At 38.9% G+C, this 18,629-nt stretch overlaps 1 protein-coding gene across 2 annotated transcripts in view; it reads left to right on the top strand.

Annotated features, from left to right (window-relative positions):
• jazf1b (JAZF zinc finger 1b) overlaps positions 1-18,629 on the top strand; it is a 288,562-nt gene that overhangs the window by 215,668 nt on the left and 54,265 nt on the right. For both annotated transcript variants that reach the window (XM_041185104.1, XM_041185105.1), the window contains one exon: positions 10,074-10,270. In XM_041185104.1, the coding sequence (XP_041041038.1) occupies positions 10,074-10,270 (197 nt within the window). The remainder of the gene's footprint in view (positions 1-10,073; positions 10,271-18,629) is intronic.

Raw genomic sequence — 18,629 nt, 5'->3', positions numbered from 1 at the left:
GGTAGAAATAAGAAATAACAAGGGAAAGAAGTCCCTGATGGGAGTAATCTATAGGTCCCTAAACAGTAGTTCAGCAGTAGGGCACAGTGTAAACCAGGAAATACTGGGAGCATGTAAGAAAGGCACGGCAATAATTATGGATCATTTTAATATGCATGTAGACTGGACTAATCAATTTGGCAAGGGTAGCCTCGCGAGAGAGTTCATAGAGTGTATTAGAGGTTGTTTCTTGGAGCAATATGTTGTGGCACCAACCAGGGAGCAGGCTATTCTGGATTTGGTTTTGTGTAAAGAGATAGGATTAATTAATGATCTCATAGTAAAGGATCCTCCAGGGAAGAGTGATCATAGCATGCTAGAATTTCAAGTTCAGTTTGAGAGCGAGAAACTTGAGTCCCACACTAGTGTTCTGGAGTTAAACAAAGGTAACCACACAGGCTTGAGGGCAGATTTGGCTTTAATGGACTGGGCAGGAAGACTACAAGGTAGGAGAGTTGATGAACAGTGGCAGATATTTAAGGAGATATTCAATTCCTCCCAAGTAAAATATATTCCAAAGAGGAAGATAGATGGTATGGGGGGGGGAAAGCATCAATGGCTAAGCAAGGAAGTTAAAGATAACATAAAGGCAAAAACTAAGGCATACCAAGTTGCAAACGTCAGTGGCAGGCTGGAAGATTAGGAAACTTTTAAAGATCAACCAAGGGTTACTAAAAAAATGATAAAAAGAGCAAAGGTAAATTATGAAAGAAAACTAGCACAAAATGTAAAAGCTGATAGCAAAACATTCGACAAGTATATAAAAAGAAAGGGAGTAGCTAAAGTGAATGTTGGTTCCATGGAGGATGAGAGCGGGGAGTTAATAGTGGGGAAAGCAGAAATGGCAGAGACGCTTAATCAATATTTTGCCTCAGTTTTCACAATGGAGGCCACTAGTACCACCCAAATAGTAACAGGTAGTGCAGAGGGTATAGAGAAGGAGGAGCTTAGAACAATCACCATCATGAGAGAAAAAGTACTGAGCAAACTATTGGGATTAAATGGTGACAAGTCCCCAGGGCCTGATGGCCTACATCCCAGGATCTTAAAGAAAGTGGTAGCAGAGATAGTGGATGCATTGACTATAATATTCCAAAATTCCCTAGATTCTGGAAAGGTTCCAGTTGATTGGAAAAATGCTAATATTATTCAAAAGGCGGGGGGGGTGGCGGAGGAGGCAGAAAGTAGGAAACTATAGAACAGTTAGTTTAATGTCTGTCATTGGGAAATTGTTGGAATCCATTATTAAGGAAATAGTAATGGGGCATTTGGAAAGTCAAAATGCAATCCATCAGAGCCAGCATGGTTTTATGAAGAGTAAATCGTGTTTGACTAATTTGCTAGAGTTCTTTGAAGATGTGACAAGCAAAGTGGATAATGGGGATCCTGTAGATGTAGTATATCTGGACTTCCAGAAGGCCTTTGATAAGGTGCCGCACAAAAGATTAATACATGTGGAGATCACGTGGAGTTAGGGGTAATATATTAGCTTGGACAGAGGAGTGGCTAACCAACAGAAAGCAGAGAGTCGGGATAAATGGGTCTTTTTATGGATGGCAAGCTGTAACAAGTGGGGTGCCACAGGGTTCGTTCCTTGGGCCCCAAATATTTACAATTTATATTAATGACTTGGATTCAGGGATAGAAGGTACTATAGCTAAATTTGCAGATGACACCAAAATAGGTGGGAAAGTAAGCTGCAATGAAGAAATAAGAAATTTACAAATAGATATGGACGGGTTAGGTGGATGGGACAAAGTTTGGCAGATGGAGTTTAACTTGGATAAGCGTGAGGTTATCCATTTTGGTCGGAAGAATAAAAAGGTGACCTATTGTTTAAATGGAGAGAAACTTCAGAATGCTTCAGTGCGGAGCTAGTATGCAGGTACAGTAAGTAATGAGGAAGGCAAATGGAATTTTGGCATTTATTGCTAAAGGAATAGAGTATAAAAATAGGGAAATGTTGTTGCAACTGTACAAGGCATTGGTAAGACTATACCTGGAGTACTGTGCACAGTTTTGGTCCCCTTACTTGAAGAAGGATGTAATTGCATTAGAGTCGGTTCAGAGTAGGTTCACTAGATTGATTCCAGAGATGCGGGGCTTGTCTTATGAGGAGGGATTGAGCAGTTTAGGCCTATACTCGTTAGAGTTTAGAAGGATGAGAGGAGATATAATTGAGGTATATAAGATGCTAAAGGGGATAGACAACGTTGACGTGGAACAGATGTTTCCCCTTGTGGGGCATTCTAGAATGAGAGGCCATAGTTTTAGGCTAAGGGGTGGAAGATTTAAATCAGAGATGAGGAGGATTTACCTTTCTCCAAAGGGTCGTGAATCTGTGGAATTCACGACCTCAGAGTGCAATGGATGCTGGGATGCTGAATAAATTTAAGGAGGAAATAGACAGATTTTTAATTAGTAATGGGTTGAAAGGTTATGGGGAGAGGGCGGGAAATTGGAGTTGAAGGCAAAATGAGATCAGTCATGATCGTAATGAATGACGGGGCAGGCTCGAGGGGCTGAATTGCCTCCTCGTGCTCCTAGCTCTTATGTTATGTTCTTAAGGGTCATCAGCATGTAGTTCGATCTGCGTTCTGGCTGGGACCTGCCTCCTTGTCTAACCTGTGGTGGAGATCATGACACTGTGGGTCGGACCTGCCTTCGGGCAGAGAGCTGAAGAAGATGATGTTTTAGATAAGGCCATACTGGATTTAGCAATCACTAATAAACCAGAATTTGTGACCAACATTACTTTAATGAAACAGCTTGCAAATAGAAGCCATGTTATAATTGAGTTTGATGCCATGTTTGAGTGGGAAGAGGGAGAACCACAAACCACAGTTTAAAATTTATGTAAAGAAACTTCAAAAGGATGAAAAATAAATTGTAAACAGTAAACTGTGCTGAGTAGTTAGTGTAAATAGTGGAAAGTATTAAAATAAGTACAAAGCAAAACCTGTTTATAACCCTAAAATGTAGAAGCTCCATTTCTGCAGTTAAGATACCATGGTCAATGAACAGCTTAAGAGGCAGTATTAGACTAAAAGAAAGGCTTCACAAATACAAGTAAAAGTAGAAATATGTCAACTGGGAGAGCTATAGACAGCAACAAACAGATACACAGCAAATAATGAGATCCAAAAAGGGTGAATGGAAAAATACCTGAAAGGTATATTGAAGCTAACCGTAAAAATGTGAGTATGTTAAGAGAGTAGTAAGGCTGAACTTGGCCTGTTAGGTGATACTATAACGGACAATAAGGAAAAACTGTGTTGTTATATGATTACTTTGGAATCAGTTTTAACTGAGGGTGTGTCCAAGGCAGACAAGTGTGCTTGGTGGAAGGGAACCCAATGTGGGGACCCAAGCGTGAGCAATCTTAACTCCCAGGCCTCATAATGATAATCCAATTCGTTTTCGTCCAAACATGGGCAGGAGTGAGTGACATTGGGGCTGCTGAATGGGAGTAAAATTTACGTTGGGGGTCCAAGGAAAGGTCCACTGCATAAAATTAGTGCAGGTAAGGGTTTTGAAAACTAATGATGGCCTTCAGAGGGAAAACCAAGATCAGGACTGGGGAGGCCTAAGGACTCCTTGGGGAGTACTCTTACTTCTCCAGGCCCACAAGGGTTCCGCAGAAAATTTAACTTGGCCTTTTCTGACCATGCTGTGATCAGTACCTTTCTATTAGTTGCTCCATCTATACAACTACAGTATTCCTTTCCCTTCTTCTGCCATTCATTAGTAGCATAGAATGTTGGAAGTAAATTCATTGCTGCCATCCTCCATGTGACGAGCCCTTAAGTTGAATTGTTCTGTCCTTTAGGTACAGGGCTAGACTATTCCCACAGGGATGGAAATGAAAATGGCTGAATTACTCCAAGTCATTCTCATACACTTTCCTTTACATGTGTAAAACAAAAACAGAATTACCTGGAAAAACTCAGCAGGTCTGGCAGCATCGGCGGAGAAGAAAAGAGTTGACGTTTCGACTCCTCATGACCCTTCGACTGATTTCCAGCATCCGCAGTTTTTTTGTTTTTATCCCTTTACATGTGTACACTGATGACACCCAGCTTTACCTCATGATCACCTCTCTCGACTCTTCCACTGTCTTTAAATTGCCAGACTGCTTGTCCGACATCCAGTATTGAATGAGCAGAAATGTCTCCCAATTAAATATTGTCATTGGTCCCCACCATAAACTCTTTCCTTGACAACTATCTGAGACTGAACCAGACATTTCACAATCTTGGTGCCATATTTATGTTCGAGATGAGCTTCCAACCATATGTCTACACTATCACTAAGACAACCTATTTCCACTTCCATGCTCATAGCCTATCTCATTTTCTCCAGCCTTACAACCCTCCAAGATATCTGTGCTGCACCATTTTTGGCCTCTTCAGCACATCAGTTTTAATCACTTTAGCATTGGCAGCAATGCCTTCAATTGCCAACGCCCAAAGCTCTGAAATTCACCCTTAAACCTCCCGCCTCTCTACCTCTCTTTCTCCTTTAAGATGCTATGTAGTTTTACTATGCTAAAGTTGCTAGATAAGTACAAGTTGTTGCTGATCAGCCACTTTAAGCAGAAAGTTCAGAAGGTCACCTGCTGACTCTTGGCTAGGGAGCATGATGCAGAGAGAAATCGATATGGGTAAAATTAAAACGCAAGGTCTTTTTTCCCTTCTGTAGCCTCTGCTCTGCACACCATTCCTAGTCTGAACAAACTTTGTTGTGGGAAGATGATGAAAGCAAAGGAGAAATTACAGGAAGAATTATCACCAATGTTGGAAATGACCCTCCTGCTCTTTGAATCATCGCATGTTATAGCACAAAAACAGATAATTTATTCCATGAAATTGGTATTGATTTTAATGTCTGCAAGAGCTACCTCGAATAAGCTAATTTTCCTGTTCACTTCCCATCCCCACTGCCAGTTCCTTAAAATTTCTACTTCTAGTCCTGGCATTCCTAGAGGCTTAGGAACAAGTCAACCTTCTACTTTTTCATCAAAGTTAAAATTGGAAAACTGAGGCTTTTTCTTTTACGTGGAATTAAATGCTCTACTTTTCTATTAATTATACTGAAGTTGTATGAGACACCAAATTCTTATAACCATAGAACTAAAAACAATTGCTCTTGATCGTTAGGTTCTTGGGCAGACTATGTGGTGATCAGCCTAAGTTGAGAACAATATTTGGGGTGAAAAATTGCTCTGTACATCTTCACTGTGAAAGATAAACAGTTTTAGTTCACAGTTCTGGCAGCAGTTAATTTATGCAGTATATACCTTCAAAACTTCCCAAGATTCTCGGTAATTCGATGTCAATTCTTGCCTAATGGCCATAATATTATCTGCATGAGCATCTCTGCAAGCCACCAGATTACACAACGCAAAGCTTAATTTTCTAAACAGTTAATGTCAAAGTGTGAATGCTTTATTCTTTGTGCATTTGGGAGGCACAAATGAACCAGCGGCCAAAAGACAGTGGCTTTATAGAGGTCATGCAAATTGCAATGCCAATCAATCTAATTTTGCACTGAAGTGTTGCATCAACATATCGCTAACTGGTCAAAATGGTCAATTTGCACTGTCAGTCAGTAGTCCATTGAGAGATCCATCAACGTTTATCATCCAGCCTTAAATAGTAAACTGATATTGTTAATAATTGTTGGCCACCCCAGCAGAACTGATTAAACATTATAAGGGATAATTCCATAATCTCAGCCTGGAGTGTATATTCCAACAAGGTTGCCCCAATTCCTGCGCTCCTTCCTAGCATGGCTCCCCAACTCAGATCATGGGATCTCAGAATTTCCTGTGTAACTATTTTTTCTCAATATTGTCTTCTTGTAAAGCTGAAAAAGGCAAGTAATATAAATGTTTAGTTTTTTATAGATAAATATTTAAATATTTTGCCTTTTAAATCACAATGAAAAAAAAATCAAGATTTATAGGAGTGTTGATCTCAACATTTGATTTTGTTCCCATACAGCTATGGAGTTGTGTGCAGCTCTACCTATTGGCCTCTGGGAGGCTCCCTAATACCATGTTTTGTTTTAGTATGCTTCGAGTCCAGCCCCATTATAGGGTGAACTTGGTGGGGGTGGGGGGGGTGGTGGGGGGGCGCTGGGGAAAGAAGTTTACATAAGCCTTCCTTCACACAAATCTGGCAAACAGATTGAAATGTGGGCGGCCATTCTTTGTGGGCTTTCCAGTCTGGATTCATTATTTTAATAGTTTACAGCAAGCTTACGTAGCAGCAAGAGTCCACAATTTACAGGGTAAGAAAATACGCTTTTCAGTCAAGGTTCTTACTGTTAAATAAAGGACACATTCAGTTTTTTTCCTTTCAAGAGAATAACAATTACGAAGTTTTTGGCAGATTTCAGCATCTTCTCATCTCAAAATGGTGGCTTATCTAATTAAAGTGGAATTTTGAACAGTACTTGTGAAGTGCCAGTAGATGCCACTACACTTACAAAGCTTGTTGGACACCTAGTATTTACTGAAAAAGAATTGTGTGCATTGTAATTCAGATTTCTTTAAAAGTTTTTTAAAAACTTGTTTAAAGTTGACTTTCTTTTAGCTGAATGGAGTATTACTGTTGCCATATATCATTGCTGGAGGGCTATTTTCCCAGAATGCACCACAGTTTTCATCTCTGGCCCTCCTTGGCTATTAAATAAGGCTGCTGTTTATTAAAGTTTCTTTATTTTCATGTTTGTAATGATACTTCAATAGTGGCCATCCTTTATTAACAACTTTTTTCTACTTAATGAAAACCCTATTATTTTGCAATAACTGTGCTTATGAAATGGATCAAACACAGAGGAAGGAAACTCCTGCTGCACGTTGCCTTAGAGGCTTTTGCATTCTTATGCACTCAGATGCTAAACCATTTCCATCCTAGCGGGGTTTCGACTTCTTTTCTACTAGACCAGCAAATCATGTCACTTTGCTTTAACAGAATTTCTACCCAGAAAAATGTAACATAATTTCTGTTTAGTTTCTAAATTGTAATATTTTCTCTTTTTCCCAGTATTTTGGATTGCACAGAAAATTTTACTTTGACTATTCAAAAAGACAGCATTGCAAAACTGCTTAGCAGTTTTTGCTAGTTTGCCATTATTTAGCTAGTGCTTTAATCCCTTTCATGACTCCGATCTGTTGTTTGATTTTCAGACTTGTAGATTCCTTAAGAAAAGAAACTTTAAAATTTATAAAAGTAGTTCAAATGTAGATTTGATTGCAAGAAGTGATGCTATTGGATTTCAGTAAAATGTAATGAAGGCTTTGCAAATAAACTTACTTGCAACACTGAATAAACTTTTTCAGTCATTTTGGTGAAGGACCTTGCTTTAACATTTTTGCTTCTCATTGGCTGCTTACCTGGTCACATACCTCCACAGATTGTATGGTGGGATGTTAGGGCAGCTGCCATTTATATAATGGGTTGAGACAGAAAGAATATTTGCTCTGTCTAATTAAATGAAGTGTGATGGTGATGTATTTTCTTAGGTTTTTTTCCTCCCCCTCCTTTTCTTTCTCTCTAAAACAAGACAGTACAAGTCAGAGGAAGTCATGGTCAAATCATGCTCCAGTCATGCTCATGCACTCAAATCAAAGTATACTGGTCAGAACACACCTTGAGTATCGTGCGTACTTCTGGTCACTGAAACACAAGGGAGGCATTTGCCTTAAAGAGCAGAGTCACAGAACTAGCCATTACTGTTAGAGGTCTTGAGTCATGAAGCTGAAGAAACCTGGGATTTCAACCTTAAGCAGTGACTGAGAGTTAGACATATATCCTCACCTGCACTAAACTTGATATCAATGAATGAAGGATAGGTAGAAATGAAATACAGAGGATAAGAAGGAAATCCACTTCTTTCCCCACTCAAAGGGGAATCATCTCTGCTGCACCATCTGAAAAATTGGGTTAGGAAAGCAAGACTGAAGGAGATCAATACATGTGTTTAGGACTTGAATTCACAGAAAAGTGGCTTACTATTTTCCCTACTTAGCTTACACGTTGAGTTTTTGTATTTGAGATAGCAATATGGCCTTGAAATTAGTTGGAATCAGTCTCCTGGCATAACTCTGATGGAACTACTGAAGAAATGCCAGTTACAGTGGGAGATAGATTTCCTACAGAATTTTGCTAGATAAGTGTCTGCTGACCATTAGAATTTAAAGTTATGTAAATGTGAAAGCAATATGATCTATATTCTAGTGGTTAATGTGGGCTGGAACACTATTCCACGAAACCCATTATTTAAAATTAAAATTTCCCATAGTTAATTAACAGCTTTCACTGTTTTATGGGTTTAAGCATGCATAAGAACAAAGTAGTGGGCCAGATCTCTTGCTACCATTCTGCAAAGCTGATAGGTGCGCAAAACAATCACTGCAATTATTTTCTGAAATTGACAAAGGAAACTGACCAATCATAGTCTGCACCTGCAATATGACACACTGCTTCGCCAATCGGCAAGACTAAACCACTGGCTTTCCTTATCATGGAAGAAATAAAACAAATGATGGAATGTGATTCCCAAAATACCAATAAAGATCCAAGTAATGTAAATGGAATTTGGTTTATATAGTGACAGTAAGCAGTTGGTCCTAAATGTGAGATCCTGGTAGCCAGGGAAGCTAGAAGGACAACTGAAAGGATGTTATTGACTAATAAGCTGCCAGATGGCAAGAGGCAGTTTTCTTTCTCTCTTTTTGCCAGTGTAAAATGTTTTTTTTTAATAGCTGTTTCACGGGCTTGCCAACACTAACATGAGTCCCATTGTCCTGAGTTCCAACATTGGACATGAACTTGATCATTTCTGGCATAGAATGGAGAAAAAAAATCATGTCTTCCAGGCTAGGACTGCATATTTGCGTTGCAATAGCTATTTGTTCCCTAGCTAAGAACAGCCAGCCCTTTCAGGAAATAAAATGTTGAATTTAATTTAATTCTAACTCAGCTATCTGGCACACGGCTGACCTTAGAAATTGCTGCTGTTTTTACAATGAGCAGAACTTTTCATGCAAGCTGTTTTTTTACGAGAATGGTTTTGGAGATTTGACCTAGGGTCCTGAGTCAGTGCATGAAAAGTGGCTTAGCAATAAGTGCTAGGAGTAATTATGAAAGGTCCATAAACTTGTGTTTATCCCGAGCATCAACAATAGATAGATCATTTGCAAATACTCTTAGGACTCAATAACTAAATGTATAGCATGCTTGAGGAAAGGGAAGGAGTTGTTTTGAAGAAAAGAGAACAATGAAGATTTAACTGACCTGGCATTTAGTCTCGAACAAATGATTAAAGGAAGAAATTACCATTGTACAGCATCTTTCATATCCTCAGGATGTCCCATTGCACTTCATAACAAATTAATTACTTTTGAAAGCATTGTTTTGTGGACAAATTTAGCAGCCAATTTATGTATGGTAAAATGCCACAGATAGTAAATAAGTTAATTTGTTTTGGTGGTGTTGAGTTAAGAGATAAATGCTGACCAGGTACTGGGAAAAATCCTTGCTTTTCTTCAAATAGTACCATGGGAATTTTTTTAATGTCTACATAAGAAGGCTGATGAGACCTCTGAATATTGTCAAAGGATGACAGCTCTACCAACGTATCCCTCATCAATAATATACTGAAGTGCCAACCTAGATTGTGTACTCAAGTCCTGGAGCGGGACTTGAACCAGATCCTTCTGACTCAGAGGTGAGAGTGCAAACATGAACCAAGCTGAGAGTAAATATAGCATTTGACAGATATGCTTATTCAGTTGCTTATTCCCACAGTATATTACCATAGAGGTGCACACCTGCCCTCAAACCATGGAATTCTTTCAAAATCTGAAATTCTACCAAGTTCATATAAAATTTCTATTTCTGACACCTCTCCCATATATGTTTTTCATATGCCTTAAAAACATTTTGTACAGTAAAGATGATCATCTAAATTGTTATTCTCTGGTAGAAAGCCACAGATTACCTGTGCTTTTTTTGTCATTGCAGATTTATGACTGATGCTGCTCGCCGGGAACAAGAATCCCTGAAGAAAAAGATTCAGCCTAAATTATCTTTATCGATATCAAGTACTATTCCTCGAGGAAGTATTTCTACGCCACAACGTCACAACAGTGGCAGCCTTACTCCACCAGTCACCCCACCTGTTACTCCATCGTCATCATTCCGAAGCATTACTCCCACAGGTACAAAAGAAAAATAATCCTTTAAATGAGCCTAAGACTAAAATGAGCCTAAGACTAAATCTGCAAACGTAGTTTTTTTTCAGTCTTGAACTAATTGATCTCGGTTGACATGGCAACTATGACTGCTGTAATTGACCATGGTACTTATGAACTGAGGAGTTTTGGGGGGCGGGGGGGGAGAATCAGGCCAAGTTCTTCTTGTGTTTGCTATTTCGTGATCCCCTGCTAGATGGTGCACATATGTGAATGATGGCCCCTCACAGCTGGAGAACCTGGTAATATTCAATTAGTTACTTGTGCAAAGTATCACAGTGTTTCCAGTGCACATGGAATCATAATTTAATTCAGTGACTCAATGTCAGTGGCATCAGGTGGAGAGGGAGGAGAAAATTGAGCGTTTTTAAAAAAAATTTAGGTTAATTAAGTAAATTTAAGAAATAAGCACTTGAGAAATTAATATTAAGGAGTGGTGGAAAGGAAATGGAAGATCACCTATGGGTAAATTATCTGAGGAATGTTTAATTTAAAAGGGAATGTGAAATAGAAATAAACTTTAAAGGAAACACATAGGATTAAAAACACATTTTAACTAAAAGGGGAGAAATAGTAAGAGAAAGGAAAACAGCAGAAAGAAGTATAACTAAGATGAAAACTATGAGGTATATTTGCTGTGGGATGTTCACAAATGAGAAAGCCAGACACAATAAAGGTGAAAAGTTGCAAAATTGGTTTGTTAATCATTAAACTTAAAGAATGAATTATGACCTAAGAAAGCAAAGTACTAAAAGTTTAAAGTCCAGACAGAAAGTTAGGGATCTGGAATTGGATTGCAGATCATCGTTTTCAAGTGGAAAACAGGCATGAAGGGTCAAATATGCGTTGCAAGAATGGTCATCACTATATTGGATCTGACTGCTTTCAGGTGTCCTTTGAATGACTGGTAAACTTGACACTGGGAAACATGAGGGGAGGAAAATCTATTAAAATAAGTTGATCCTGCGTGAAATAGAAAATTTCAACATAAACCGCTCTGGTTAGACATCTCTAATGCTAATGTGTTTTTGGGTGATGCCGCCAAATTGCAGCATATAGATGAGAAATAGAAGGCAGCCAAGTCCTTGGGGGACGCCAGAGCTAATTGTGTGTGAACAGGAAGCAAAACCATTGCAGATGATTCTTTGGGTATTATTGGACAGATAAGAATGGAACCAGGCAAGGATAGCCCCACTCAGCTGGATGATGGACAGGGGTTGGAGGAGCGTCAGCTGTGTCAAAGACTGCAAACAGGTCAAGAGAGTGAGGAGAGGGTGTAGTTTACCATTGTCACAATTACATAGGACGATATTTGTGACTTTGATAAAAGTCATTTCAATATTGTGACAGGATTGAAAACCTGTTGAAGGGATTCAAGCATGGAATTCCAGAAAAGATGAGCACAGCTTTGGAAAGTAACAACACATTCAAGAGCTTTGGAAGCGAAAAGGAGGTTGAAGATGGGGTGGTAGTTTGTAAGGACAGAGGGGTCAAGCAGAATGCTGAAAGGGATTAGGGAAGAAATTTGCAAGGGACTAACTTTCATTGAGGAGTCAGTGAACTCTGAAAAGGCACCAGTACATTGGAAATAGGGTAATGAGATACCTTTATCCAAAAAGTTCACAAAATAAACTCAGACTACTACAGACACATTTGTCTTACTTCCATTCAATGTAAAGTGTTGGAATTGCTTATCAGAAGTAAATTTGAGGGTCTGTCTGTACATTAATAACCTACTTAAAACTATTCAGCATGGATTTGAAAGGAGAAGGTCCTGCCTGACCAACCTCCTCGACTATTTAACTCCAGGAAGTCCTTTGAGTGATGCCACATGCAAACCTATTAATTAAACTTAAAGGAGTGGAGATTCAGGATAAACCCTGTGAATGGATACGAAACTGAAAGGTAGGAAGCACTAATTACTCGTTAGAAGAGTTTTATTCAAGCTGGGAGGCAAGGATGGAGTGTGGTACCTCTGGGCTTGGTGCTGGGCTGCTACTGTTTCTAATTTACATAAGTGACCCAGACACACAAATTCAATGCAAAATGGTAACATTTGCAGATGATTTGCAAACTAGGAGGGCCATTAGAATCAGAAGAAGCATTTCAAATATTACTGAATAAGTTGGACAAAATATCCAAGTAGCTAGAACAACAGCAGATGAAATGTAACACAAAGTCTCAAGTGCTGTACATAGGAAATAAAAATAGACTGAATGGTGTTGAATTAACTAAGGTTGAAGCTGAAGACTTGACACTAAATGTATCCAGTCAATGCAGAATAGCAATCAACAAAGCTAAAAAGGCGTTGAATTATAAAGCCAGAATAATACAGTGCAAGTCAAAGCAGATAAAGAACAAATTGTATCATGCTGTCTTCAGACTGTACCTTGAATACTGTCTCCAGCTTCTGATTACTAAGAAACAACAGGGACATTCAAGCACTGGTGGCAATACAGAGTTGATTTCTGGTTGTCTGAATTAAGAGGAAAGACCAGTTTGACTTGGGCTTTCAACTTGACAAGGAGGAATCAGAGTGGTGCATCAGACTATCAAGGAGAGAGAAAAAGTTAATTTTAAATTAAACTGTGCAAGTAGAATTGTGAGAAACAGGTTAAAAATAGTTAAAAGTAAATTTAAGACTGATATCAGAAAAAGGGGGTGATCAACTCTGAATGGATGTCCAGATAGATTAGGATGGTATTGATGTGGGTCAGAGCAGTGGCAAGTAAAGGTAATAAACCTTTCTCCACTGTGCCACAAAGAAGCATTTTCTTTATTTAAGAACAATGATATAAAAGGCGGTAAATGAACATTCAGGTTAAGGGGGCGGTTATTCAAAAGAAATTTGTTCATATCAGCTGTTATTGCAGTGGTCTTTGTGTTTCAAAAAAGCAATGCTAACTACAGAATTACGTTAGATTAGAGTTGCCCTTGAAATCATTAAAAAAGCATGAACGCTGTGATAGAGGGGCATTAGGATCTCGCTGAATAGATATATTATAATGGTCTTTTTCATCTGTAATAATTTTGAGATTGACTGGTTCCAAAATTTGCTGAGCTATCCTATTGAAATGCAGTTTTTATTCGATGCCAACAAAACACGCACCAGGCATTTAAGTACAGCTCTAGTTGAAAGCAGAACCAGTAGCATTTTTTCCCCACCTTCTGTCCAGGGTTGGTTAATCACATCTGTAGTACATAATGCAGTGATATGACAAATTACAGAAGGCTTTAACCTACTCTTAATGATACAGTACAAATGTAGCAGAAATGATGGTATTGATGTGAGTCAGAGCAGTGGCAAGTAAAGGTAATAAACCTTTCTCCACTATGTCATAAAAAAACATTTTCTTTGTTTAAGAAAATAATATAAAAAGGGGTAAATGAGCATTCAAGTTGAGGGGCAGTTATTCAAAAGATATCATATCAATTCATGTTTCTGTTGTGGCAGTGATCTTATTGCTAACTACAAAATTATTTTACATTAGAATTATTGTATTCCCCTTGCATTTCTAGTACAGTTCTGATAATGCTACAGTATACACAAAAATTACACTGTTACAAATCTAGCATTTATTCATAATATGGCTTAAGTTTAATTCATAAATCTTGGGGCTACTTTCGCTCATTAGCCATAGAAATTTTACTCTGAGACTAAAACATGAAGAACTATTTTTTTAAACCTGTTAGAAGCCTGCTGAAAGTTATTTGCTAAAGTCACTGAACTATGGCTTTGCAACAGAGATGCCAGCATCATGTCAAAAACATAAAAATACATTTTTTTACAAGACTCCGACTGTGCATGTTAAACGAAATATTGATTGAGAATTGTAATGAGTCTCTGTCAAGATACATAATTCTTAGCTGGAAAATGTCCTTTGCTTAACCGATTACATAGGCCAGAAGTTTTCCCGTGTCGGGCAGGCTTGGCAGGGATGGTCACAGAACCGTCCGCGATCGGCTCCGTGCATGAAAGAGCAGTTCAATCCCCCTGAGGCATGGAGCTGCCTCAGGAAGATTGAAGGGCTTTTGAAATAAATAAATAAATGGATTCAAAATTTAATTAAATATGTCCCCTCATGTGACTGTGTCACATGAGAATTGACATGTTTTTATATTTCAGAAAAAAATTTCATTTAATTCATTAAAGCTTTAGGAAACCTCATCCCGCTTGTGGATGAGGTTTCCTAAAAAACGTAAAGGCCGCTTAGCCTTTTCGTCTGCCTGCCAAGCGTAAGGTTGGACAGGCAACGTAAAGTTGACCTTAATTATTTCCTTAATAGTCTAAATAGGCCTTCTAAATATCATCGGGGCCTACCAAATGAAACATTGTAAGACAGCACAATGACGTCGGGATGCACGCCCCACGTCATTGCACGTCATTTTACGCGCCAGTGGATCAGGTCCTCCCCTGCACGCTGACTGAAAAATCCTGGCCATCCTATTCACTGGAAGTATGGTAGCTAATTCATATTTGTACTTTGGACCAAAGAGAAGATGCAATTTGTCTGTGTATTTTAAAACTACACTATGTAATTAGCATAATTAATAATGGGTAATAATTAAGAAACAGTAATGGTACCATTACATTTCTGTGTGTATTCTATTATCGTTGTCAGCATCCTTCCATCTCTGTTCGATGATAGACATGCATCAAATCCGTTAGGGACGAGATAGTTTCATTTGGTGCACTTAATGCCAAGTAGTGGGAAAGATATAGAGAAACAAATTTGCAAGGAAGTTACGGAGAGGCACAAGAATTTGAGTTGTTTTACAGGGGACTTTAATTACCCTAATACAGACTGTGATAGTAACAGTATAACGAGCAAAGAGGGCAAGGGAGTTCCTAGAGTGTGTTGAGGTGAATTTTCTATATCAGTATGTTTCCAGTCCAATGAGGAAGGAGGCATTGCTGAATCAAGTTCTGGGGAATGAGGTGGGTCTGGTGGATTATGTCAGTAGGAGAACATTTAGGGAACAGTGATTGTAGTATCATAAGGTTTAGGTTGGCTTAAGGAAAAGAAAAGGAACAATCCAGAATAAAAATAAGAATATTGGAGGAGGGCTAACTTCAATGGGGTGAGAACAGATCTGGTCCAGATAAATTGGAATCAAAGATTGGTAGGGAAAACTGTAATGGAATAATGGGCAACTTTTAAAGAGGTGATAGTTCAGGTACAACCAAAGTTTATTTCCATGAGTGGGAAAAGTAGGGCAATCAAATACAGTGCGTTCTGGGTGTCAAAAGAGATCGAGAGTGAGATAAAGCAGAAAAAGGATTCATATGACTGATGTCAGGTGCATAACACAATTAAGAACTAGGCTCAATACAGAAGGTTCGGAAGGGAAATGAAGAAAACAAATAAAAGAAGCAAAGTGGAAGTATGAGGAAACTGGCAGCGAACATAAAATGAATCTAAAAGTCTTCTACAGGCATATAAATAGTAAAACGCTGGTAAAACGAGAAGTGGGGCCAATTATGGACCTAAAATGGGATTTACGCATAGAGGCAGGAGGCATGACTGAGGTAACAAATGAGTACTTTGCATTTATCTTTTCCAAGGAAGAAGATGCTGCCCAAGTCATAGTGAAAGAGGAGGTAGTTGAGACACTGGATGGGCTAAATATTGATTAAGAGAAGGTATTGTTAAGCTTCCCTTGGAAACGATTAACTTTTAAAGAGAAATTTGAGCTTCCAGTTAACAGCTGAAAGAATGACATATCAAGATTTCACATTTTAAAACTTTTACTGTAACAAATGATGAAAAAAACACGATTGACTAAACACTACTTTCTTTTTGTGGACAATTTACACTTTAAGCTACAGAAAAGAGATTCTCCATTTCAGCATGACTGAAAATCTTTCACTACGGTTATATGTTACTCTGTCCCCTAAGTGAGTGCTTCATCCTCCAGGAACCTGACTAAAGTTATTCTCAGCTCCCAGTGGCTCGCTTCCTATTGACTTTCCAGCCAGGTAACTTCTGATCCCAGAACTGACTTTTACTGTGAAGGTTATTCTGTAGATTCTTTTCCACTTGCTCAAGCTAGGTGAATCTTCCAGTCTCTAAGTCCTCAGTATCACAGTGTTTTCAATCTGAGTGCAAGCTCCCACTTACATTCTGTGTGATGAACAATGGAGTCAGCATTTTCTCTGCTTCAGGCAGAGGACCAGCTGCTTCTGTCTCCTGCTCTCTGCCTCTCAGATGACTGCAGACCATGCAAACACAACTGTTTGTCTATCACTAATTTCATGGATTTGTAGGAGAGCCTGCAACGTGATCTCAAAAATGGCTTCCTGTGCCCTATTCCTGCTCGCTTCGGCAACGTGAAACACAATAGTCTTGTATCTAGCTAATCGGTTACCTTTGATCCCAACTCCCATTCATCTTAGAAGTAAATGGATAGTTTCCAGCATAACTGTTTACAGCCTGATACCTATAACACTTTTCTGGGACTCGAGGTCTACACATGATATATTGAGAGACTACTAAGTGTAAATATCTTCGGTAAACCCTCTCTGCGTAAAAAAATCCAAGCCTTCTTTCGATCTTCAGCAATCAAACCACCCATGCCTACCGTCAGGCACACTGCAGAACAGGTCAAATGACCCCCTTCATATACCCTAAATTTAAAGATATAGTCCCAAAATATTATAATCTTATAAACTTCAATTGTAACAAAATTATACAGTCTGGCTATTCTTAAAGTTGATAAGCCATCAGGACTGGATCATTTGCATCCAGGGATATTGCAGCAAGTAAGAATGGAAATTGCGGAGCCATTGGCAATAATTTTCCAATCCTCCTTAGATACAGAGGTGATGTCAGAGGACTGAAGAATTGCAAATATTCAAAAAAGGGTGTAAGGATAAGCCCAACAGCTACAGGCCATTGGTGGTGGGAAAGCTTTTAGAAATAATAATCTGGGACAAATTAGCAATCTCTTGGATAAATGTGAATTAATTGAAGAAAGCTTACATGGATTTGTTAAGAGAAAATTGTGTTTAATTAACCTGCTTGAGCTTTTTGATGAGGTAACAGAGGATTTGTGAGGGGAATGTGATTGATGTGTACATGGACTTCAAAAGGCATTTGATAAAGTGCCACATAACAGACTTGTCAGCAAAGTTAGAACTCATGGAATAAAGGGCACAGTAGCAGCATGAATACAAAATCGACTGAGTGACAAGGAATGGAGAGTAGTGGTGAACAGTTATTTTTTGGACTGGAGGAAGGTTTTTCTTTATATATCGTTCATGAGATGTGGGTGTCACTGGCTAGGCCAGCATTTATTGCCTATCTCTAATTGTTCTTGAGAAGGTGGTGGTGTGCTGCCTTCTTGAACTGCTGCAGTCCATGTGGTATAGGTACACCCACAGTGTTGTTAGGATTATGACCCAGCAACAGTGAAGGAACGGCGGCGATATGATTCCAAATCAGGATGTTGTGTATGGTGTGGTCAGGATGGTGGGTTACCTCAGGGCTCCGTGTTAGGACTCCTGTTTTTTTATATATATATAAATGACCTAGACTTGTGTTGCAGGGCACAATTTCAAAATTTGTGGATGATACAAAACTTGGAAGTACTGTAGACTGAGAGGAGGTTAGTGTAGAACTTCAAGAAAACCTAGGCTGGTGGAATGGCAGAGAAATGGCAGACTAAATTAATGCAGAGAAGTGTGAAGTGGTTCATTTTGATAGGAAGAACAAGGAGAGGCAATATAAAATAAAGGGTACAATGCTAAAGGAAGTGCAGGAACAGAGAAACCTGTGGGATTATATGCACAAATTGTTGAATGTGGCAGGGCAGGTTGACTAAGTGGTTAAGAAGGCATGTGGGATTCTAGATTTTATATAGGGGCATAAGAGTACAAAAGGAAGTTATGATGAACTCGTATAAAACATTGGTTTGACCTCAACTGAAGTATTGTCATTTTCTGGGCACCAAACTTTAGGAAGGATATGAAGGCATTAGAGAGGGTGCAGAAAAGATTCACCAGAATGGTTCCAGGGATGAAGACTTCAGTTATGTGGATCGGAAAAGCGCGAGCAGTTTTCCTTGGAGGAGAAGGTGGAGATTTGATAGAGGTGTTCAAACTCATGAGGGGTCTGGACAGAGTAGATAGGGAGCAGCTGTTTCCATTGGTGGAAAGATCAAAATTAGAGGATACTGATTTAAGTTGATTGACAAAAGAAGCAACAGTGACATGAAAAACTTTTTTATGCAGTGAGTGGTTAGGAACTGGAATAAACTGCCTGAGTGTGGTTGAGGAAGAATCGATCGAGACCTTCAAAAGAGAATTGGAAAAATTTACAGGACT

Source organism: Carcharodon carcharias, chromosome 3 (assembly GCF_017639515.1).
Source record: "Carcharodon carcharias isolate sCarCar2 chromosome 3, sCarCar2.pri, whole genome shotgun sequence".
NCBI classification, from domain to species: Eukaryota; Metazoa; Chordata; class Chondrichthyes; order Lamniformes; family Lamnidae; genus Carcharodon; species Carcharodon carcharias.
This window is presented reverse-complemented; position numbering and strand designations above follow the sequence as displayed.